The 25,179-nt window shown below is 47.6% G+C and overlaps 1 protein-coding gene across 1 annotated transcript in view; it reads left to right on the plus strand.

The window, feature by feature from the left end:
- Positions 1 to 25,179, plus strand: part of SLC12A8 (solute carrier family 12 member 8) — a 148,483-nt gene that overhangs the window by 66,376 nt on the left and 56,928 nt on the right. Inside the window, exon 7 of the mRNA XM_047874263.1 lies at positions 24,771 to 24,884. Coding sequence (XP_047730219.1) covers positions 24,771 to 24,884 — 114 coding nt within the window. The remainder of the gene's footprint in view (positions 1 to 24,770; positions 24,885 to 25,179) is intronic.

The raw sequence follows: 25,179 nt of genomic DNA on the forward strand, positions 1-25,179 counted from the left end.
TCTCTTTATATTATGCTGGGCACTGGGTGGGCCGTTTCTGGTCTGGTAATGTATCTTTCAGTTTTTTTTTTTTTTTTTTTAATTTTTTTTTTTTCAACGTTTATTTATTTTGGGGACAGAGAGAGACAGAGCATGAATGGGGGAGGGGCAGAGAGAGGGAGACACAGAATCGGAAACAGGCTCCAGGCTCTGAGCCATCAGCCCAGAGCCTGACGCGGGGCTCGAACTCACGGACGGCGAGATCGTGACCTGGCTGAAGTCGGACGCTTAACCGACTACGCCACCCAGGCGCCCCGTATCTTTCAGTTTTGAGAAATCATCTTGAATTATTTCAGTGGTGATATTTTTCTACATTTTCTGTTCTCTCTGGTACTTTTACTATTTGGATATTGGATTTTTTTTATTACCTATTTTTATTTTCACTTTCTGAGGATTCCCTTAACTCAGTCTTGTATGCCTTCAATCAATTTTCTTATTTTGCTAAACTGTTTTTAATAATCAAGACCTTTTTCTTAGTTTTTTGATTGTTACATTTCATTTTATTGTTTTAATGACATCCTTTTTTTTTTTTTTTTTTTTGGTTTGCTTCAAGGATGCAATACTTTCTTGTAGCCCTCAGAGTATTTGTTGATATATTTTTCAGAGTTTTCTTATCTTTGCAAAGTTTCTGTTTCCTTTAAGCTGCCCTTTTCCTTTTGTTTGGGTCTTTATCATCCCTATCAGAGGGACTTATCAGATATCTGGTCATTCTTGGCTTTCTGCTCCAGAGTAAGAGTAGGGAGAAAAGGCCGATTGGAAGTCTGAGCTCATAGCTGGGTCCGGTCAGTTCAGTCTGGGTACACTAGCTATTGGGGACCCTCTCCCAGGATCATCTTTTTAGGTGCTTCATGAAATGTTTCACTTTCTTCAAAGAGGCATCTTCCAGTCTGCCTGAAAGATGAGTCAAGCCACCCTTGTTGTGAGAGCTGAGTTGGGGGAAAGGGTTGGGGACCCCTGCTTCAGTATTCAGTAAACATGGACTCGATTTTTCTCAGCTGGGCCTGGCACTCCAGTCAAAGTCCTTGGTTTGCCGTCTCCAGAGAATGAATACGCTGCAGACTTCTGTTGGCCAGAGAGCACCAGGTGCCTGACTTCCCAGAGAGTCTGCCTTGGACTTTTGGTTTTAATGCACCTCCTCTCCCATGGCCAGACACCTGGTGCCATCCATCTGAGACTTTGGAGAATTTTGTGGGGTAAATCAGGTTGGTTTTCAGCTTCCCTTTGCTGGTTTGAGACTCCGTTTTCTCAGGTCTGATCTCAGGACCACTGGACCACCCAGCGTGTTTCAGCTTCCAAAATGTTGTTGCCGTTTTCCCCATACTTAGGGATTTAGATACTAAAAACAAAACAAAACAAAACAAAACAGCCCTCTTTACTATGTATTAGTGGGATTTGTGGAAGGAACAAAATTAGGTACAGATATTCAGTCTGCCATCTTACCCCAAAGGTCTGGTGTTAATATTTTTAAATGACAAACTGACCATGTTTAAACATTTTTTTAAATTAGAGATTTTTTTCTCTAGAAAAAAGAAATTATCTCTCTTGCTCTGGCAGCCTCTGAGGTCTTGTCCTTAAGACTATAAACACTGTGTGGATTGTACCTCTGATTTGGGGAGCCACTTGTGAAAACCTTAATAATATTTTTTAAACATAAGGTTTCTGAGTGTTTATGAAGCTGCTTGGGATGATACTGTAGAAGGCATTTTCTCTTGGTGGATTGCCACAATGTGATTTGTGACCTAGGGTCACAATAAATACTTGTGACTACTTGTTATCTCCAGTACGTGTGACCTTAGGTGGTGGTACTTCATCATCCCAGTCGGAAACTGTGAATTAGCAACGTGGAAACCCTCCCAAGTGACTGTACCTGTACGAGCTTTCCTCCCCCATTTTGGAGAGTTTGCAGCCTATAGGGAAACAAGTTTTAAGTATTGCTGTGAGGAAAATAGGACTCTGTGCTTGAAATATGTGGGAATAGTGACTAAGGAAAAAGCTTCAGTTGTCTAAAGAGGGTTCTATAATGGGCATCGGGGCTCACTAGGACTGAAAATAAACAGAGAAATAGTTTACTTAGAAATGAAACCTTAGCTTGGGGCGCCTGGGTGGCTCCGTTGGTTAAGTGTCCAACTTTGGCTCAGGTCATGATCTTGCAGTTTGTGAGTTTGAGCCCCGTATGGGACTCTGTGCTGTCAACCCAGAGCCTAGAGCCTGCTTCAGATTCTGTCTGTCTGTCTCTCTCTCTCTCTCTCTCTCTGCCCCTCCCCTGCTTGTTCTCTCTCTCTCTCTCTCTCACAAAAATAAGTAAACATTAAAAAAAAAAAAGAAATGAAACCTTAGCTTGAAATGGGAAAATGCATTTATTCCTGAAAAGATTTTTCACTGTTCATTTTAAAGTTGTGTCTTGCTGACGCCCTTTCCCTGACTCCTTTATTGCCACTTTGTCCTTCCTTTGTCCTTTGTCTCTGTCTCTCTCCCACCCAAGCTTTATTACCCTCTCTGTAATCAATTCCCTGCAATCAGTTAATCAAAAACCTTTTCTGAGCACTGCTATGTGCAGACCCAATGCTAGAAGTTTAGTTTATACACAGGGATAAGGTACAGTCTCTCCCCTAACCAAATAATCACCAGATGTGGGGTACGTGTTGTAAAGAAAAACACACTGGTAGGGGGTGGTGGAAGACCTTTACCTTGGAGTGTCAGAGAAGTCTTCAAGGAGAGGGCGACGTTTGAATGGACTGTGGAGGTTACTTGGCAGTTCATCTGGTGGCAAACTGGGCAGGGTGATCCCAAGGAAAGGGAACAGTATATATGAAGACATGGAGATGAAAAATGTATAAAAAATTTGAGAAAGCGCAGGAAGTTAGGTGTGCTGGAGCATAGGACCACGGGGTGGAGGGGGGTAGCTAGAAGGAAATAAGGTTCCTTAGGTTCAATGAAGAGCCATGTTCTGAGGAGACAGAGGGAAGCTCAGGAAACTCAGGGCTGCTGTGTAACCCCTGTGGATCCCAGTGCTCCAGAGATCTGCCTTGGTGAGAACTAGAACATTAGCTGGTCTCTCTGTTGAGATTACAGTGGTAGCTGATACCTGCTGTCCCCTGCTGCCTTCTCTCAGAGTCTCCCTGTACATTCTTGCCAAGACAACACCTGGTTGGATAGGATGTCCTGGGGAATCTCTTGGACGGTGGACTCCTTCAGGACCAGGCTGTGGAGTCACCTTTGGCTCAGACTGCCATCTCTGGTTCAGAGACGTGTCCAGGAAAGCAGGGCCGTAGGTTCCAAGGAAATCTTGGGGCAGAAATAAATTTTCATGACTCATATTCTCAAAAGACATAAGTATGACAGGTATCAAGGGTTTCCTGGATTGTCCACTACAGAGTGGCCAGGATTCATCCATGGGCTAAGAGGAGCTAGCCAATTTAAAAACTGGGGCTTAAACAACAGAAGTTAATTTTCTCACAGTTCTAGAGGCTAGAAGTCCAATATTAAGGTTCCAGCTGATTTGGTTCCTGATGAAGAATGTCTTCCTGGCTTGTAGACGGTCACCTTCTTTCTGTATCCTCACATGGCCTTCCCTCATTGTGCCTGTGTGTGTGTGTGTGTGTGTGTGTGTGTGTGTGTACACATGTGCAGGTTGGAAGAGGATAGGGAGAGAGGAAGAGAGAGAGAGAGGTAGGGAGTTTGGGAAAGAGTGTATGAAGTCACTAGCTCTCTGGTGTCTCTTCTTTTTTTTATTTTTTATTAAAAAAAATTTTTTTTAATGTTTATTTATTTTTGAGACAGAGAGAGACAGAGCATGAATGGGGGAGGGTCAGAGAGAGAGGGAGACACAGAATCGGAAGCAGGCTCCAGGCTCTGAGCCACCAGCCCAGAGCCTGACACGGGGCTCGAACTCACGAACCGTGAGATCGTGACCTGAGCTGAAGTCGGATGCTCAACCGACTGAGCCACCCAGGCGCCCCACTGGTGTCTCTTCTGATAAGGACACTAATCCTATCTGCTCAGTGCCCCACCCTTATGACCTTACTAACACCAATTACTTCCTTAGAGGCTCCGTCTCCAAATATAGCCATTCTAGAGCTTCAACATATGGATTTGGGGGGGGGGGGAGGGTGTGGGTTAGGTGGGGATGCAAGCATTCAGTCCATAATAGATAGTATATACTAAATTATAGTGTTAATTTATTTTTATTAAGAATAACATTTAATTTTAAAATATGAAGTATGAAGTTTATTTCCTTATAGCCTTTTTCTATCCCCCTTTTTGTTACATAATTGGGCTCACACCATATATAGTATTTTTTAAAGTTAAAATTAATGTAGCAACATTCAGAAGCCCCAGATGGAATGTGATATAAACATAGGCTTGATGACATGTCTTATCTTGAGGATTTTCTTAGTCCTTCTAGTTAGAAAAGCAAACAGATAAACAAACAAAATAACTAGGAATAACTTTAGAACTCCACAGGAGGTTTAAAGATACAGAAATCCTAAACATGGAGCAAGGTCAGTGGGTTTTTCCTTTGAGTAGGGAAGTGACAGACTCCCAGTGGCTCTTTGAGAGCCCTGCCTGGGGTTAGTGTGGGTGCACAGGGGGAGAGCCTAAAGGCAGGGGACTGGGCCTCAAGCGTCCAGCTTACACTGCCAGGAGCCGTGGGGTAGAGAGGAAGACCTGATGCAATGTGGGAAAACAGCTTTGTGATCTCATTCTCTTGTTTCTAAATACCACTTCATTGTTTCCATCCCCTCCCTCCACCCCCCACCCCTCACTCTCTGTACACTCCACCACCACCACCACCATCAGGAACACACACTCCTTAAACACAAGCAAATAAAATTTATTTTAACCACGAGAGCCATGATTGTTTTGTTTCCTGTTAGTCTATGATCCAAAATAATAAGAAAATGCCCCAGATTCTGCCGTAAGTATTTGCTTTACCCCACACCACTGGCTGTGTGAATGCACGCACACATAAAAGCCACGCGGTGACTGCGCGGCTCACCTGGCCACCTGAGATGCTTTGTAGAAAGCACCGGGCCGCAGCGCCCGGCACCCGAACCCACGCACTTGACTTCCTCCCCTGAGTGTTGACCTGCCCCATCCACGAATCAGTGACTAATGCTTTCTCCGAACTGAGCTCATTTGTGCGGTTTCACGTGCGTGGTGTTTTGAGTCTCTCTCACACACATCCTCTCCTGGTGGATGGTAGGCTCCCTAATCAGGCACCAGGCGAGAAACCTGGGCGGGGCTGGGGTCCCTGCTTGCCCCCAGGCCCACATTAGTGCTCTAGATGGCTATCTTTCGCATGTGCAAATAAGGTCTGCCTCACAAGTCTGCAGCCCAGAACATAGTCTCTTTCACCCTGAACACTGGATCTAGAGATGTGAAGGGAAAAACTTCCTGGGCTGCTCCAAGAATTGATGTTACTTTTCTGAAGAAGTGAAAATACTGCATTATGAAGGTATTTTGTTTTTGTTTTTGTTTTGCAGGAGAAAACCTAATGATGAAGTGGTTCCCAAACGGTTACCCCACTCTTACTACTTCCAAACTTGTTTCTAACAGGCCATCAGATTTTAATGTCGCATGTCTATACCAGTTGGTACGTTAGAAATCTCATACCTGTACCCTTGCCTGACTTTCTTTACTGAATGGCCCAGAAACAATTAATACTTTTGGAAACACTAAGTATATTTCTGCTTGTAAGTAGAGAAAAAAAAATAAAGTGAAATAATTTATTAAGAGACAAAAAGTAGTGGGTCAAACCACTATTCAAGATTTCCTGAATATAAAATCTGAAGAGAGCATAGTGACCAAGGAAGGTCATAGTAGCTAATGTTTATCAGATACTCCCCACGTGCCGGCACTCTACTGGGCATCATCTATCTCAATTTATCCTTACGGTGTCTGTGGGGTCAATGTGCTGTTATTGTCCTTGCCGTAAAGATAAGAAAACTGAGGTTCAGAGAGGTTGTCTTCCTCCTGACCACGCAGCTAGTAAGCCATGAAGCCAGAGTCTGACCCTGAGGGTCCATGTCCTTCTTAACCCTCAAACTCATGCTGCTCCTAGCCATGCTGTTGACTGAATTGTTAAATAAGCAGCACACTTACAGCGTGATGTTTAAAATGCACCTGGGAAGTTGTTCAGTAGTCGAGTGGAATGGGAACCGTGGTTGCAGCGTTTGGCACTGGGAGATCTCTGGCCAGGGTCCCCTCAAACACTGCCTGTGCACTCTGGGCCAGGACCCTACCTCAGTTGCCTCATAAAAGAACTTGATTTTAGATTCATCATTCGTTAGAACTCAGCAGGCTGTGGTCCCTTTCCGAACCAACCCCTCATCTACTGGTATGCATGGTAGGTGTCACGGAAGGACACTGGCAAGAGCAGCAGGCTCCACTAGCGATTGGGGAGGGCCGTGTACCTTCTGTTTCCTCACCTGTAAGACAGGGGGCTTCTTTCACTCCCCAGGTTGCTCCTTCCGGTCATACCCATCTCAGAACTCAACAGAACTTTGTATGATGCTGCCTGCCAGCACGTGAAACATAGCCTAAGTGAAAAAGTACAAGAACACGCTAAAAGACAGAGAGTAGAATCACAACTGGGCCCTTCTTCTATGTCTGCAAAAATAACAAAACAAAGCATCAGAAATAGCAGGGGCGCCTGGGTGGCTCAGTTGGTTGAGCGTCTGACTTCAGTTTAGGTCATGATCTCGCAGTTTGTGAGTTCGAGCCCTGCGTCGGGCTCTGTGCTGACAGCTGGAAGCCTGGAGCCTGCTTTGGATTCTGTGTTTCCTCCTCTGTCTGTCTCTCCCTCCCATGCTCGTGCTCTCTCTGTGTCTGTCAATAATAAATGAAGGTTAAAAAAATTTTTTTTAATTTATTAAAAAAAACAAAAGAAATAGCAGAAGTGCTGGTGGAGGCCAAGAGTTTGGCAGGTAGTTGCAGAAAGTGCTGAGGGACGCAGAGCTCAGCAGAGAGTACAGAGGTCACTCTTTCAGGCTGGAAGAGCCCCAAGGACAGGAAGCGCACCTTACCCCGTTTTCTATCCAGCACCTTAGAAAGGACCTGTCACATGGCTGGCTGTCAGTTACGCTTTGCTGAGTGACTGACTGGGAAAGGAACCAGAATAGATCAGGCTCCAATAAGGAGATGGACATAGTTCTAGAGAACACAAATCCGAGCAGCTTGTGGAAGTGTGATACCAGTTGTAGAGAATGAAGCCGATCAAACAGATTGTCAGAGCACAGACTCCAGACAAGTGGAATGGAAGGGTGGAAGGAGCGCCTGCCTGGGGGGCCAGCACACTGCACACTTACTCCATTCGGCCTCCCTCTGTCTTCCTTCCATCCACCCACCAGGCAGTAGCTATGGAAGCTATTGGGTGACAGGAGTCAGGCTCCAGCATACAGTGGAGAATAAAATAGGTATGGTCCCTACCTCATGAACTATGGAGATGATTAGGGAAGGTCATTGTTAATGGCAATAATATGTGCTTTTATGTATTTATTTATTATTACCATTTTTAATGTTTACTTATTTTTGAGAAAGAGAAAGCACGAGCTGGGGAGGGGCAGAGAGAGAGGGGGACAGAGGATCTGAGGCAGGCTCTGTGCTGTAGCACAGAGCCCGATGTGGGGCTGGAACTCAGGAACCACGAGATCATGACCTGAGCTGAAGTTGGATACTTAACCGACTGAGCCACCCAGGTGCCCCTGTGTTTTTATGATTAGTGCTACCAGAACCCAGGCTTCTTACAAGCTATGTGGCGGCAGGCGAGTCACTGAAACCCTCTGAGTTTGCTCATCTGAAAAATGGAAATAAATGCCTCCCTGGAAGGGCATTTCTTAAGAATTAGAAATAATATTATATGTCAATAGTGGCTGTGGTTTTCTTTGAGTTTATGTATGTGTTTATATGGGGGAGGGTTCTCTCCCCACCCACCTCCCTGCTGCTTTCAAGAAAATGAGCACTTCCTGAATATTATGGAGAACAATATTTTGGTTTTATTGTTTTGATGATGATTTATTCTGTTAAATTTTTTCCTGTTCCTCACAAGCTGACAGAAAATGCTAGATATCTTAAGGTACAACACCTTAAAATCCTGATTGCCAAAAATCATTAGAAACATTCAAAAGTAAATAAAATAGTAAATTCAAGCAGGAAATTGATAATTGTTGTTCCATTGAGGACCATTTAAAAAAAATTTTTTTTCAACGTTTTTTATTTATTTTTGGGACAGAGAGAGACAGAGCATGAATGGGGGAGGGGCAGAGAGAGAGGGAGACACAGAATCGGAAACAGGCTCCAGGCTCCGAGCCATCAGCCCAGAGCCTGACGCGGGGCTCGAGATAGTGACCTGGCTGAAGTCCGACGCTCAACCGACTGCGCCACCCAGGCGCCCCGAGGACCATTTTAAATTAAACATGCCAGATGTGATCATTATAAGAATAGTTCTCTGGGGATACCTGGGTGGCTCAGTCTGTTAAACGTCCAACTTCGGCTCAGGTCATGATCTTGTAGTTCTTGGGTTCGAGCCCCACGCACGGCTCTGTGCTGACAGCTCAGAGCCTAGAGCCTGCCTCAGATTCTGTGTCTCCCTCTCTCTGCCCCGCCCCTCCCGCCCCCTTCGTGCTCTGTCTCTTTCTTTCTTAAAAAAAATAAATAAACATTAAAAAAAAAAAAAGGGAATAGTTCTCTGTATGGTGCAGTCTTAAGTTCCTAAAGTCATAAAGAAACTTCAGTTATGGTCTAAAATAAACTATAGCAACCAAACAAACCCTATCTATTTTTCCATTTTTTTCTCCAAGTTCTATTTGAAGTCAGAGGAAAATCACTTTTTGCTTTCTTGCACTGCAGTAACTCGAGTGGAAGCCATTTTTCAGACCCTTAAATGTGCTCACAGAATGTTGGGAAGGAGGCACGAAAGACTGGGTTCCAGTCCTGGCCCTGTCGCTCCCTCGCTCTGTGAACTCTGTCTGCGCTTCAGTTTCCTCATCTGGAAAAAAGGGAATAATGATACCTGCCTCACAGCTTGCTTCAGGGTTAAATGAGGTGATAAACCTTATTTTCTCAATTTTAAAACACCATCAAGTTTGAGACACACTAAATTTTCAGGTGGAAAAAACCATCACCTTAAGTCTACATGTTGATTGTAAGACATCCAAGTTTCAGGAAATCAAAATGAAAAAAAAAAATCAGAGTCAAATTGAGGAAATACAGTAAAAAGGAGTACTTTTTACCATTAGGGGGATTGGCCATTAGGGGGATTCTAGACAAGGGTGGGGCTGTCTCACTGCCACGATGTCCTGTCCGAGGGTGGAGGAGCTGCAGCATGTTGTGCGGGGACCTCCCTGTCCAGCAGTCTGAAACGGGGCCGTCTTTGCAGCATTTCTCTGGATGCCTCCTCCCAACCCCCAATCACATGCCAAGCCTGGTGTGGATCAGTTTGGACATATGATGGTTTCCTTCCTATGTGGAAGTTCCACCTTGTAAAGATCAGAAAATGCTTTGGCATTGTCTTCTGGACCAAAGAGGATACTCTCTCCCTGTATGAGTTTCTTTGACACGAACCTAGTGCCTCCCAGCCATTTTCATGTCACTGCACAGCCAGAAAATGGTAATATTTGTATAGTACTCCAGGGTAAGGAGGGACAGTCAGGCCAAGAGGCCAAAATCTTCACAATCTGGAACCCATTCCGGGCATTTAGCGTGGCCCACCTCCTCTAGTTGGTTTCCCCCCTGAAAAAGAAGGTGGAGGGGGAGGAGGAAAAGAAAAAGAGACAAGAAGGAAACCCTGGTAATGTTCACTGTTCTTTGCTGGAGAATTTTGAGGGCATTTTAGTGTTTCAAAGCATTTTTGCAATAATTGTCTTGTATAATGGTCTTGTATCTTGATCAACATACCCTTGGGCCTATGGATACCATAAACAAGAAAGTTTCCATACCTGTATGTGTGTCAGAACAACTAGGGAATCTTGTTACTGGTATAAATGTATATTTCCTAGTAGCCCGAGGCCTGAGAATCTGAATTGTAAGAAGTATACTCCAGGTGATTCTTCATGTGCCCACAGATCTAGGAACCACTGCCTTAAGGCCCTTGGAGAGTTTCACCTGGCACTATACTTTTTATGTCCTGCCTTATTCATATCCTTTCTTACCCTGTAAAGGTAGCCTTTCTGATGCAGTGGTCAAAACCTAGTCACATAGTAAGTTCCCTTGCATATGTGCTTAGTCCTGCCCCTGGTATATGAGGACACTACATACAATGAGCAGGGAATCTGCTTATCTGCTGGCCCAGAAACCCATCCTCCCAGGCTTGCAATTTTTAAAGAACAGTGTGTCAGTTTGGTTTGGGGACTGCTTGCATCAGAATCACCTAGGAGCTCATTAGAAAAACACTCTGAATCAGACTATCAAATTTTGAACTAATAATCTGCATTTTAAATCAGCACAAGGGTAATTTTTTCTTTAACGTTTATTTATTTTTGAGACAGAGAGAGACAGAGCATGAATGGGGGAGGGTCAGAGAGAGAGGGAGACACAGAATCCAAAACAGGCTCCAGGCTCTGAGCTGTCAGCACAGAGCCTGACACGGGGCTCGAACTCACAGACCGCGAGATCATGACCTGAGTCGAAGTCGGACGCCTAACTCACTGAGCCACCCAGGCGCCCCAGCACAAGGGTAATTTTTAATGCACGTTCAGATTTGGGACCTACTGCCTGTGGGTAATTTAATAATCCCATTGATCTCTAAAAGGTTAATTTCCAGGTAAATAAAGAGATTGTGACCTCCATCAAAGGCAGACCTTTTAACCATCCCAACACACAGCTAGCCCCTTCAAGTAACCAGCCTTGCTTCTAGTACCATTATTGGGGTGGTAACCAGGGAAGGATGTTAAGGTCCAAGGAGCCAATGGTGTTCCTAAAAGCTTGATATGATGGCTCGTATACGCATAAGATTCAACACATCCTGCCCTTGTTTGAGTTTAATCTGGCAGTTGGGATGTTTTCTCTCTGGCTGTTACGGGTCTCCCAATCAAAGTGGACCTTTCAGAGGAAGCAGTTGTAACTTAGGGTCCGCAAGCCCCTGAAATTGCATGCAAAATCTTATATAAAAAAAACTATTTTTCTAGGAGACGGTCCAGAACTAGTGCCAGATTCTTAAAGGCATGGTTAGCCCAGAAAGGGGAAAGATTAAGGATTCAAACAGAGGAATTTTTAACGGTTAGAACTGGGGAGAATTGTAAACAAAGGCTCATGTCCTGGTAAGGATTTCTGAACTTGAGCACTCTGAGCCAACAACAAACCGTGACCTTCAGCATTTCTCAAAACTTACCTAGTTTGTCTTCTCTTTCCTTCCTGCCTCACTCCTTCTTTTAGGCTTGTATCTCTCTGGTTTTCTTCCCCAGTGTTCTTTTTTCTTTCTTGAACTCTCTGCCCTGTCTGGATCTTGTGCCATCCCTCCTCCTGTCCATTCCTTCTCTCCTCCTCTCCCTTGCTGCCCTAATTAGGAAGAGAGCATATGCTCTTTTGTTTGTTCTACCTATAGAATAACATTTCATGTTGGTGGTTCTTGGTTTTAAAACTAGATGAATTGAATACTTAAGATTTCTTTGGAAGGGGGAGAAAATTATACCTTAGGTACCCGAATTCCTGGCTTTTTGGATCCGGCCTTTGATATATTGAAGGTTTTCTGTGGGCAGAAGTACTTACTCATCCTTGGCTGGAGGAGGGCAGGAGCAGACATGCCGCAGGCCTTCCTCTTGTTCTGAGTTGAAGAGTGATTGACCAGAATCCTGGGTACTCCCGCCCAGCTCCCACTAGTGATTATTTTCATTTGTTGGCTTTGACTGTGGAAGGCAGAGAAGCAACCTTTAGACTGAGGAGGCCATGGGAACACAGTCAAGGCTGCAGAAGGAAGTGAGAGCTAACACTGTCCAGCTCTACCCTTGTGTCTGCTCTGGCTCTGTGAGCAGGAGGGGGTTTGGCCTGCTGGGCTCCCTGGCCAGTTCTGGGGATAAATGCCTGAAGCATGAAATCACTGGCTTGGGAGGGCTCTTTCACACTGACGGGCCTGCCTGCCTCAGCCCTGAACAGCTGGGAGTTCCAAGGAAGTGGAGGGTGACACCCTGAGGGATGGGCTAGTATGTGTGTCCTGCCTGTGCCCCCAGCTCCTCTCCCTGCACACGGACGTGTCCTCTGGCTGTGGGGAGTGGGCAGAATACCCTGCGTGGTTCCGTAGAAGAGCTAATAATGGCACTTCCTAGCTCAGGCATTTGGGGGGCACCTGCTGGATTGCGGTGGGTCTGTGAGAGACAAAGTCAGGGAGACGTGCCCTCATGTCGCTCACATTCGGGTGGGGAATGAGGCGACCACCTATATAGACACAGAACCGGACAGACGGTCCCAGGCTGAGGGTAGGTGGTGCAGAGAGGACCAGCTGAGAGCCGGCGTCTGTGGCTGGGCCTGGCTTTGTGGCCTGGGGAGCCTCTGAACGCTGGCTGGAGGGGAGTGTGGGGTTTGCCACGGGAGCAGTTGGCAGGAAGGTGCTGCCTCCTGGGGGCTGGCAGTAGATGAAGCCCTAAATCAGACATCTGAAGATTATAGAATGGGGCCCTGTGTGAGCCTCCCCTTTACCCTCACTCTGGCCCCGGCGAGGCCAGTGCTAGAAGTTGCTGAGCTTGTGGCAGAAGTGGCCCCAGGCCTGCTTACCATCTAATTTATTTGTCACTCCAGTCACAGATCTTAACGCTCGCTGGGGGCTGGGCCATGCGTGTTCATCTTCAGAGACTGTTTCCGAAGACACAGTGAGCCCTCTGGCACGGCGTTGGCCCAACCCCAGCACACAGGTGCTCGGGCCAGCACCGGGCAATGGAACAGCCCCTGGAATTCATTGCACTTGCCAGTGGATTTCTAGGCCCTGTAGAGAGTTGACAAGTGGCTGTAACTGCTGGCCCAATTTGAAACACCGCATCATACTTACAACAGTTGTCAGAGCCGTGGCTTTTGAATCAGGCCCGGTGTTCAGAGTCCAGCTAGCCTATAATTTGTGGCATGGACTTTCTGACTGCCTGCCTCATTTCTGAAGAGCAGGTCACAATGCCTACCTTGCTGGATTGTCAAAGCATAAAATACGATAACGTACGAGTGTCATAGTTGGCACAAAGTGGTAAGAGGTCCGGAGTGGTAGCTGGAACCAAGTGGGTGCTCAATATGTTATTATCACTATCATTGTTTTTCCTGGACACGTATGTCCCTGAGGGTCCCTGGGTTATATTCCACGACTCCAAGCTTCTCTAGCTTCAAGATCTGGGGATCTTGTCAAAATGAAGATTCTGATTCTGTAGGGGCGGGGGTGGGGAGGGGAGAGGAGAGAGCTGAGATTCTGCATTTGTAACAGGCTCCAACCTAGTCCTGCCTAGAGGAGTGTCCTCTTTCCTCTCTTGTCTTTGCTCTCTGCCCTATCGTGCCTCCCCTGCCCCCCAGGTCAGCCGGTCATCAGAACACTTCCTGGGCTCTACTGAAAAATACTCTCAGGCAACAGGTGTGAGCTGGGACCGGCCCAGGCAGGATATATGGTTGCCCCTTCCCACTGAGCACCCCCAGTTGTTGCATCCATCTGGGGATGAGGAGAGGATCCTGAGAGAGGAGGGAACTTGTCCCTGATTTTGAGGAGCTCCTAATCTGTTGGGGGGACTGTATGAACACACCTTACTGTCCCTGCAGAAAGGCATGCAAAGGCTTACAAAGGAACACGCAGACCAAGAAACCTGCCATCAAGGAACACACTCAAACCAAACTGCATCCTCTCTGGGGCTTCAGCAACCTGGGAGGTGGCAGGTGCCCTGCCCTGCTTGCCCTTCTCAGAGACAGAAGACTGAGGGGCTGAGAGGAGAGCATCCCTGGCAGCCGCCCTGGAGGGAGGTGTGTACACAGCATGGGCACTAGCCCAGGGCAGCCCTGGGTAAAGGCATATCCATTTAAGGCCAGTTCTCATTAAGTGGGACCTGTGTCAACTGCTCCCAGGCCTGGGGTCATAGTGACTGTGAGGTTCTCGAAAGTGGGATCATGTGCTAAAAGCAAGGCTGGGATAACAGTGCCCTTGACTTTACTGTAGTTTTGGGTGGGAGCTGGATATGGGTGTTATTGAGAAACTGCATTCTGTGCATCTTGACAGCTTTGCCTCAAATCCCCGCCCCCATCCCCCATCCTACTCCCCACCGCTGGCGAATAAAACTCCATAGGTTCTCGATGTCAGCAAAGGGAGCCCTGATTTCTGCCGAAGCTCCTGAGAATATGGTGCTTTCTCCTAAAATCTGCCCACAGGAATGGCGATGAGATGGCTCACTGAGTGGCTCCACTCGGCAAGAGCTGAGCTCCCATACCTTTGCCAGAGGTGTCCACCGCTAGGAATAGTTCGTACCTGGGGCTTTGCCCCTCACTTTCTGAAAAGCTGCAGCCAGGAAGCTCCCTTTATTCTCTATTTCTGCATCTGCAAAGCAGAGAGGAGCCCAGGCCAGAAACAGGGATACAATGATGGTCCCTGCAGGGGGCACTGTGGAAACAAGTGACTTGTTTATGTTTTATTGAGGTTAAACATACGTGACATAAAATTTGCCATTTCAACCATTTTTTAAATGTACAATCCAGTGGCATTTATTACATTCCTCATGTTGTGCAACCATGATGACTTTCTGCTTCTAAGAAACTATGTCTATTAAGCAATAACTACCCATCCCTCCCCCACAGCCCCTGGTGACCTCTATTCTATTTTCTGTCTTTATGAATTTGCCTGTTCTAGATGTTTCGTGTAACTGGAACCTTACCATATTTGTCCTTTTGTATTTTTTTCACTTAGCATAATGTTTTTGAGGTTCACCCATGTCGCAGTATGTGTCAGTATTTCATTCCTTTGTATGGTTGAATAATATTATGTTGTATGGACATACCACATTCTGTTTATCCATTCATCTGTTGGTGAGCATTTGGGTTGTTTCTATTGTTAATTATTAATATTTTATGGGTTTTGTATGTTTCCTGGGTCTAGACACTGGAGACACACCAGGAAATAAGACAGCATGGTTCTTGCCCCCACCTGGTAGGTAGCCAGGCAGGGACAACAGAGAGATGAGTGCTGTCACAGGACCTGTGAGGACTACCGGGCACACTGGATAGGGGCTTGGTCACACTGGGTTCTGGTCTTGCCTGACCAGCCGTTAACTGTGCGGGGTTCTTTTTCAGGCCTCAGTCTTCCCATCTGTAAAATGGATTTGCGGCTAAAGGCCTCTGTGGCACTATCATTTCATGGTCCTATGATGCTGAATCTTCTGCTATGGAATTCTAAGAGAACATTTGCTTCCCTTCTTTTTTGGGTAGGGCGTGTGGTGGGAAAGAGGTACCTATGGCTGTAGAAGTGGGGAGAGGAAGGGGCGTCTGGGAATTTGAGTATTTCCAGCAGAGTGCCTGGCAGGAGGGTGGGCTTGCTGACACAACTGTGATTGTCTTGCTGACAACCCCCTGCGGGAGGCCACTTAACCTCTTACCCCCCACCCCCCTTCTTAGTTGCCTGCCCCGAGAGGGTGTCCAGGCAAGACTAGGGAAGGTCAGAACTCTTGACGGCCAAAGGGGCTAGAGTTGTGTAGGAACAGCCCATTTGGGGGGCTACCAGTTGGGTTAGGATTATTTCGGGGTCTCTGGGCCTGGAGTTTAAGCAGGATGGGACTTGGGATGTCAGAGGCCAGGACGGCCAGAAGGAGTAAGTGGTGGCTGGGTGGAACCCACAGCCAGGGTGGAGATTTCCTGTCAAAACAGCCACTTATCCTGGCGGGAGAGTGCATTCCTTTACCCTAGGAGATAAGAAGGCCTGATTTTCCTCTCAGGGTTCCTTTGAGCTGTGAGCAGCCACTGGAGACTCTGTAGCCCCCTCAGTCGGGGCCCCAGCCTGACCAGCTCATGCTCCTGGCTCCCCTCCCAGGCTCCCTGCATCCTTGAGTGAGCACTGACCCCAGCAGTGGCAGCCAAGGGTTGAATCTAGCCTCCTCTGTGCTTTGATTTCTTTACCGGAAAAATGCACCTATCTTGTAGGATCGTTCTGAGCTAATATACTTAAAGGGCTTAGAATAGTGACTGGGATAAAGCCTTACTCAGGGTGTGTGGCAATTGCTAGTCTTATCCCAAGATACCTCTTTGTTTCCTGGGCCCAGGAAAAGTTCCCACCAAAGTCAGGCCCTTTCATGTTCTGGGGCATTTGACAGTTCTTTTCTCTGTAGGCATCTCCAGGCAAAAATTTCTTATCTCAGCTGGCTGACCCCAAGGCAAGAAAAGATTCATTAAGCATTTAAAATAGAGTCCATTTCAGCAGACTGAACAATTTCTTGGGTATTAGAAATCATTCTTTGTCAAGACAAGGTTCTTCCTCCCTTTCACAAGTGAGGACTCCTTTGCTCAGAAAGAATCTCTGAACAGTCCATCCTAGATTGTAGGGATTGTAAGGGTTGGCAGGAGCCTCTCTTGTTATGGGAAACTTTCAGCCACCCCCTTCCAAGGGGGCACCCCTAACCTCTCCCCGCAGACCCTTCATCCCTTGGGTTGCCCAGCCTTGGGGGCTTTCCGGCACTGTTCCCGCCAGCCAGTTGTCCTTCAGGGTGGAGGCCATCCCCAGGGGCCTCGAGGCTCCAGACTGCTCCTCCCTGTGCCCTCTGGGCAGGCACAGCCCCACTTCAGACTTCCCTTCTGGCCACTGCTGGAATGCCCAGCCCTCCCTCTGTGTATTTTCTCTCTGGGTGGGGGCCTGGGAGCTGGAAACCCTGCTCACATCCTCTCCCCACCCTCTCTTTGGAGGACCAAACTCCAAAGAGGCCAAAGCCAGAGAGGAGACTGTGGTGTGGGGAAGGCTAGCAGCTCGCCGCCCAGAACTCCCGTGGGGAAGGAAAGCTGTGCTGTGGGTGGGCATCTTGGGAGCCTCTTCCAAACCTATCATCATTTCCCTTCTGTCTCTCCAGTCTGTGGTCAACACAGCCCCAACCAATACAGCCTGACCCAGTTCAAGTTCAGAGCACTTCTGTGGAGTACCTGTAATGGACTGAGATTGTTATGACCCAGTTTAATGAGATAGCCCTGCAGACTGGGGCTCGGTACTCTGTGGGCTCCGGGCTGGACTCCAAGCTAGGGCCACACTTCTGCTTCCAGCTCTCATGCTTTGCATAGCTGGTTTGCATCTCTGAGCTCAGTTGTCAAAATGGGTCCACGGATTAGACCATGAAGGTTCGTTATCTGCACTAATGGAGGGCACCCAAGATGCTGTAATAACCAACAGGAGACCTAGTAGCAGTACTTGTAATCCATAATTGCTTTGTTTCCTTAACATATTCAGGAATGTGACGGCAAGCTGATGTCACAGTTCTGTAGCACATGTTGTATCACCACCACAGGGAAGGGAGGGGGCATCAGGGAGGTAGGGGGTGGTGCTGTGATGTTCTAGAAGCTAGTTTGGGATTTTAGGTCTGCTGCTGGAAATCAGTGGTATAATTGGACTCTGGGTACTGAGTGTTAAGAATGAGCTTCTTGGGGGGCGCCTGGGTGGCTTAGCTTGTTAAGCGTCCGACTTCGGCTCAGGTCATGATCTCACGGTTCATGAGTTTGAGCTCCACATCAGATTCTCCGCTATTAGCACAGAGCCTGCTTCAGATCTTCTGTCCCCCCTGCCCCCACGGCTTCTCCGCCCCTCCGCTGCTCATGCTTTCTCTCTCAAAAATAAACATTAAAAAAAAAAAAAAAAAGAGTGGGCTTCTGGCTGGGCCACTTTCAGAATTAGAAGGGATCTAAAACATCACCTGGTAGGCCCTGCACCTGCAGCTGGGTGTGTGGTCTGCATCACCTGGGCGCTCAGTAGGGGTGCGGAACCTTGGGCTCATCCCAGAGTGACAGTCAGAATTTGTATTTCAAAGGGAAAAAGGACTCACTCACTGTCCCCCAGGAACCAGGGCACCAACCCCTGTATCTAGACTCTTGGTTCTCTTCTCCCAAATCCATGCTCTTTGGGCCCAAGTTGACCGCCCCGCCCCTTTGCAGCTCCCGGAGCTAACACCACAGCCCAGAGGAAGAAAAACTGCACTGGCCAGTGCAAGCAGGCAGAGGCATGCAGGTTGAACTGCCCATCTTTGTCCACCTTGGACTGTCTGGGGTTGGGCAGTGTCTGAGTAAATTGGGGGGCTGCTTGGGCAAGAACTCTGTGGGGCACTTAGTAGCAGGATGGGGCCCTGGACACTCTTTCATCCCTTTTTCACTGACCTATCTTTGTGAGGCTATTTCAGACCTGTTCTCTCCCTTAAGCTGCAGATCTCTCCCCACAGGGTAACAACCTAGAGTGGTCACAACAGCCCCGGAGGTTGGGCAGACCCTCAGGCCACCATTCCAGCACCACCATCAGGGAGGGCCTGAGGGGAGGGGTGTGTGTGCAGCATGATGCTGGGCTCCTGGGAGAGGCACCCAATTCGTGTTTCCCCTACTGCAGGCCTACTGTACTTCCTCCTCGACTGGGAGCCTCTGCTGGCCCCTCTCCTCGTGGCCTTGTCCCCATCCCTCCCCCACTCCTCCACCACGTTGTTTTGGTGTGTGTCCCTTCCCAGAACCTCGGCCTCTCCTTTCCTTTTCCTTGCAGAGTTGCTCTTCCTGTGATCCCTCAGGCCCCAGCCCGCCCTCTGGGGCCCTCCCTGCCTTCCTCTCTCCCAGGCCCTTCCTCCGCTCTTTCTATTCCTGGTTGGACCAACCTCTCCCATTGTCCATTCCCAGGAAAGGGCTGTCTTGCTGGTCGGGGTTGGGGGCGGAGTGAGGGACCTGAGCCAAGAAGAAAGCCGGTGCTGGTGCCGGAAGCCCCTGCCTGCCCCCACACCCCCCCCCAGCTCTACTCACAGCAAGGTGCCCCCCACCCCTGCCCCATTGCCAGTGTCATTTTTAGAAATCTCACTTTCTAAGTTAGTCAGCAGCAGCAATCTGACACCCACATGTGGGGGCTGATGACTTCCCGACTGCCTCTTCTAATTTCAGCAGACCCCAGAGGTGGGGCCGGCAGGAGTGGGGGAGCGACAGGTGCCACAGGAAGCTTCCCAGCAGCCACCTGACCAGAGGGCTTGGGAGCTGCGGTTTGTCACAACTTGTGACCAGGGCAGACAGCTTTGGGCCAGGGCAAGGTGGCTGGGTTCCCATGAGTACTCCTTGGGAGCAGACAGCAGACCCTGCAGAATCAGGGCCCACTCATGGCAACCAGAGGAGCTGTGTTACCAGATTCTGGGAAGAAAGGCAAGGGCTTTCTGTAGATGACCTTCAAGCATCTTCCCTCTGCCCGTTCCTGCCTGGACTTTGTCTTGATTTATTTTCTCCTTCTATGTCTCCCCACTCCACCCCCATTCTGTTTTTGTTGTTCCTAAAAGCACATAGCTCAAATGGGGCCAAAGTATTTTTGGTAAATACAGAAACAGATGTTCGGGTCAAACCCAGATACATTCACATGTGGCAGGTGCAGGCACTGAGCATCCCGGGCCTTTCAGAGTTGGAAGATGTCAGCTGAGAATGCCCCAGATTGGCTCCCTGTTTAACCAGCAGAGGAACTGAGAGGTTTACAGGGGCAAAAACACAAGCCTTAGAGATCTCTGGGGAAACAGCTCGGGATGAATTACAGAGAGACAGTATGGTAGATGGAAAACTTTGAATTCAGACAGATCTGGGTCCAAGCTAGGCTCTGCCTTCTTCTAGCTATTCAAGCCTCAGCCAGTCATATACCCCTTGGTACATGTGGCATTCCACAGGGGAGACCCTCTGTTAGCCCCCTGCAGATGGAGAGAGGGAGATCCTGTGATCTTTGGTGGGGGGTGGGTTTCAGGGGTTGATGAGAATCTATGCTGTATGCCTTAGCACTATCCCCCTGGGGAAAAGATGTCCCCAGAAGAGTTTGTCCCACAGACCACAGGCCTGCCCAGGACCAAAGCTGGCTCCCTCTTGGTGGGGAGGGCAGTGCTGGGGATCTGGGAACTGGTCTCCTACAGGAGAGGCAATAGCTGTAATGCAGGCAGGTCTGGCTGTGTGACCTTGGACAAGATTCTGTGCCTTCCTGAGCCAACTGTCCTTATATCTGATCTTGCAGGGTAGTTATGGGAATCAGGGATGACATTGTAGAGGACTTACTTCCCAGTAATTGGTGCATAGGAGGAGCTCAATAAAGGGCTGCACGTCAGTGTGTTCAGAAGAGAGGTTGCCCTGTGATGTCCTTGAAGATGGAACCTGCACAATCCTGTGCACAGAGAGACTCCTCACTGCCTGGCAAGGACTGCGGTATGAAACTTTGCCGGCTGTGTCACCTGGGGCTGCTGCCACTGCGAGGCAGGGCATGGTAGCAGTCAGGGCATGGGACGCTGTAGGGGTGCTCGGCCTGGTGGAAGTCTCAGGTGCAGAAGCAGCCCTAGTGTGGAAGTCCTGAACTTCGGGGTACATGTCCTTCAAAGAGACTTCAAAGGCCTGGGAACCTCCAAATGATGTGTAAAATGTGCTGTCCGTGGGGACAGCTTTCAACAGATTCTCAAATGGGGCCAAAACTAGCCAAATTAAGAACCTTTGTTCTGGATGTCAGTACATCAGGCTTGAGGACGCACTGTAAGAGGACATGGCAGGTCGGGTCCTCTCAGCCCTGTGCCCTGGATATGACCAGCTGATCTCACCCCATGCCTCAGCCAGCAAGTACAAGCCAGGCAGGGACATCAGTGCCTGAACTGGGCACCCACCCTGCCATAAGCTTGAGGTTCAGCTTGACTTGGCTTGGGGTGTGGGATAGAGACTGGGTCCCCAGAAGTTGGGGTGGGGACCAGTAGGGCCAAACCTCGTTGGGGGCTGGCTCAGGACTGGGGGCCTGAGGTGGTGAGGTTGTAAGGGGGTGGGAGTCATAAGGGCCTGGGAAGGTAAAGGCAGAGGAAATGAAGCAGGTCCATTATGCAAGCTTCTGGAGCTCCTTCTCATCCATTGGAAAGTGGCACTTGTGCCTGAGGTCTGTCCCTGTCTGAGTGGGCTTGACCAAATAGTCATCAAATGATCTCTCTGGGCCTTGGATTCTAGTCTGAGGGTGATCACTGCAGGATCTTACCTCAGAGCCTTATTTGGAGACCTCAGGCGTGTCTCATGGAGGTGTGGCTGAGTTAATTTTAGTTTATTCGCAGGTGGGATCTGCTCAGCCCTGTGCTCTCTCTTTCATTTTCTTCCTTCCCTTTCCTTCCTTCCTTCCTTCCTTCCTTCCTTCCTTCCTTCCTTCCTCTCCCTCCCCGCCCTCCTCTCCCTCCCTCCTTTCCTCTTTCTTTCTTTCTTTCTTCCTTTCTTTTTCTTTTTTTATCTGCCCCATCTTTTATTTTTTCTCATAAATCACTGAAATCATTTCTAGAAGCAGATAGAGTATAAATAGAAAAAAAGAAAGAAAGAAAGAAAGAAAGAAAGAAAGAAAGAAAGAAAGAAAAGATACTTGTTTACAAAGAAGTTGTCTAGAGAAGGTAGGCTTTCAGTCCTGGGATGTTTTGTTTGTTTTTCTGAAAGATATTGTTGTTTTTTTGGTAAGTCAATTTTAACTTGTGAAAGACAATGTGGAACACTTGTAAAAAGAAAAGAGAAATTGCTCATAATGGCATTATATAGATATCCATAGTTAGTATGTTGTATGTTTCCTTCTAGTCTTTTCTTACACATGTATATTGAAACTCTTTTGGTATTTGTACTATAAATGGTATCCAGGTTTCTTGCTTCACCATGTATCATACATAACATGGACAATTTTCTGTGGTGCTAAAAGCCCTTTATAAACATTTAAAATACTTCAGTTCCCCATAGTTAGGCATTTAGACTCCCCATTTTACATCATTATAAGTAAAGCATTGAAATGTTTCTGTCCATAAAGTTCTTTTCAAAGTTAAGATGATTTCCTTGAGAAAGATTCAGAAGCACATCTGAAGGGAGAGGGCTGTCTCAGCAGCATGTCGGTGTGAGCGTGTGCTGGGGAATGCGTGGGGCCGCATCTGTCATAGGCCCTGCAGAGACAGGGGATGAGGCAGGCCTCCTCACAGACCCCCATGAGAGCCAAGTGACTTAGGCTCTCAATCTGTGGTTCTTGGTGGGGTGGAGGGAGAGAAGACTCATCCATGGGGCCTGGGCAAAGCCTTCATATACCCCTCTCTGACTGAGCTCCCATGGGCCTCCTCTGCAGGGATCAGTGAAGCCTGATGAGGTGTTTCTGTCCTGTACGGCTGGCCCGCCCAGCATGCCCACAGCCCTGCATTCAGATGGGCCTTCAGACCTGTGCAGCATTCCAGCTTGGCTGAACTCTGTTCCAAGGCAGGCTGGGCTTGGTGTTCACCTCAGAAAGGCTAGTCAGTGGGGTCAGCCAGCGGATAAACTAAAGTTAACTCAGCCATTATTGCTTTTTTGTTAATGAGGGGAAGACCAGCTGTGAAGATGCCAAACCATTCAGAAATGTTGCACAGTACTTGGGATTTAATGTCTCAGGACAAATTCCGCATTCAGGCAGAAGAAAGCAATCGACAGTGATTTTAAGTCCTGACCGGACTCCCAAGGGTCCCTTGTGCTTCACTGAGCTTTCATTTTATTATTTTTTTTAAAAATATTTTTCCTATTAAGTTATGAATCTTGGAAGCTGTGAAAAGCGCTGGTGATCTCACTGGGCTCATGAGTGAGCAGGAGCTCTTTTGTGGATTGAGGCCCAGGGGGAAGCTAAGCCCTGAGGTAGGTGGAGGACAGTCGGGCAGGAAATTCTGTCACCACAGCTCCAGGGGTCGGCTGGAGTGGTGGCTAGACGCCCATCCTATGTGGTTGCGGGGGTTGAGGGAAGGAGGGCAGGACTGGCTTCTCTTAGGCTATAGTTAACAGGAACAAACTAACTCATTCTCAGAGATGAGATTCAAAAGCAGAGGCTGGATATCCTGGATGTTCCTGAGCCTAAGAATACTTGATCTGGATCTTAAACTTCCACAGCCCACTAACATGTCACAGATGCTCTTCAAAGTGACCTCCTTTGACAAAGAAACAAAATAGGCTTAAAACCACCTGAAAAATTTTATTGAAGTCAGTGTACAAATGTTTAAAATGCTTTGAAGAACTCGGATCTGAGATGTTCTTGCTAAAAAGCAGCCTATGAACAAGTCAAAGTGAAAGCATGGATTCGAGATGTGCCCATAGCCAAGATCTAAGAGAAAGATTCTTCTTAATGTGACCCATATTTGCCACCTACCTCTTGTGTGACAGGCACAGTGCTTGACTCTTGAGGGCAGACATTTATGAGACTGGATTTCTCACCCCAAGGAGTCTAGTTGGGGTAAGATCTAATATGGCCAGTCACAGTATGAGGGCACTTAGGAGGAATTGATTCTGATCAGGAGTTGATGTAAAAGCCAAAGGAAGTAGCATTTGAGATGGGCTTTAAAAGTGAGCATGGCGGGGCGCCTGGGTGGCTCAGTCAGTTAAGCATCCAACTTCGGCTCAGGTCATGATCTTGTGGTTTGTGAGTTCGAGCCGCGCATCGGGCTCTGTGCTGACAGCTCAGAGCCTGGAGCCTGCTTCAGATTCTGTGTCTCCCTCTCCCTCTCTCTGCCCCTCCCCCACTCATACTCAGTCTCTCTTTCTCTCTCAAAAATAAATAAACATTTAAAAAAATTAAAAAAAAAAAAGAGTGAGCATGGCAGTGGGGCACCTGAGTGGCTCAGTCAGTTGAGCATCAGACTATGGCTCAGGTCATGATCTCACAGTTCATGAGTTTGAGCCCCTCATCAGGCTCTCTGCTGTCAGTGCAGAACCCGCTTCACATCCTCCATCCTCCTCTCCCTATGTCCCTCCCCCCTCTCACAAATCAATAAACATAAAAAAAAAAGTGAGCATGGCATTGATGCTTAGAGATGTGGGAGAAGGGTCTGGAAGGCAGGGACACAGGAATGGGTATTACTGGTGTTCTTGGGGAGAGTCATTTTTGTGACTTCTGGGCAGAGGAAAGGCAGGAAATGGTGGCATGTTGCCTGGTTGTAGAGGGCTTTGACATTCATCTTAAGGAGTTTGGACTATATTCTGCAGCTAACAGGGACCCGTGGAAAGGTTTTTGAAGAGAGAAGGTAGCTTAATTTTTTCAATTAACAGAAAATACATAGATACACGCTCAGTGAAAGATTCCAGCTATACGGAAATCTGTAAAGAAAAAAGAAGAAAAGGAAAAAAGAAAATGCTCCCTTTCCCAGAGGTAACTATTGTTCTCCTTCAAGTCATTTTATCTACCTATATCTGTAGATAAAGACATACAAAATCCAGCCCTGGAAGTGTTAAGGCCGATTCTGTCAGACTTCTTCCTTTTCCTTTCTCTCACAGACACGCCCCTACCTTTTTTTTTTTAAGTTTATTTATGTATTTTGAGAGAGAGAGAGGAGAGAGAGCGAGAGCGGGGAAGGGGTAGAGAGAGAGGGAGAGAGAGAATCTCAAGCAGGCCCTGTGCTGTCAGCGCAGAGCCTGACCCTGGGCTCTATCCCATGACCCTGGGATCATGACCTGAGCCAAAATCAAGAATCAGACGCTCAACCAACTGAGCCACCCAGGCACCTCAGACCCCTACCTTTTAATATTTAAATTTATATAAGCTAGGACTGTAATCTAGGGAAGCCTGCATGCTGTATCTTCTCACTTGACTCATTTTGCTCTCCTTTGTATTATTTCAGAGCACGGTTTTATTGGGTACTCACCAGAACTGCTACAGAACAACACTCTGCCAGATTACAGCCCCGGAGAGTCTTTTTTCACTGTTTTTGGGGTGTTCTTCCCAGCGGCTACAGGTATAGTAATTTGGATCCTTTTTCACTCCCGCATTAGGGGTATAAATGCTTGGTTTCTAAAACTCAGTATTATAAATGGCCTGCATATGCTCCTAGGATGTCTATCTGACTTTAGCGATGGCCTTAGCTTTGACTAAAAAGCTATTAACAGAGAGTTTACTTGTCCATAATTCCTGAAGGCTCCAGCATTATTTATTCTTCCTTACCCTCCATACCTATCTATTGAAACCTCTTGGCCCGGTCAGTAGAGGAGACATATTTCTCTTAGGGCTGAGCAGGATGGATTCCTTAGCAG

The sequence above is a fragment of the Prionailurus viverrinus genome, chromosome C2 (assembly GCF_022837055.1).
Source record: "Prionailurus viverrinus isolate Anna chromosome C2, UM_Priviv_1.0, whole genome shotgun sequence".
Classification (NCBI taxonomy): Eukaryota; Metazoa; Chordata; class Mammalia; order Carnivora; family Felidae; genus Prionailurus; species Prionailurus viverrinus.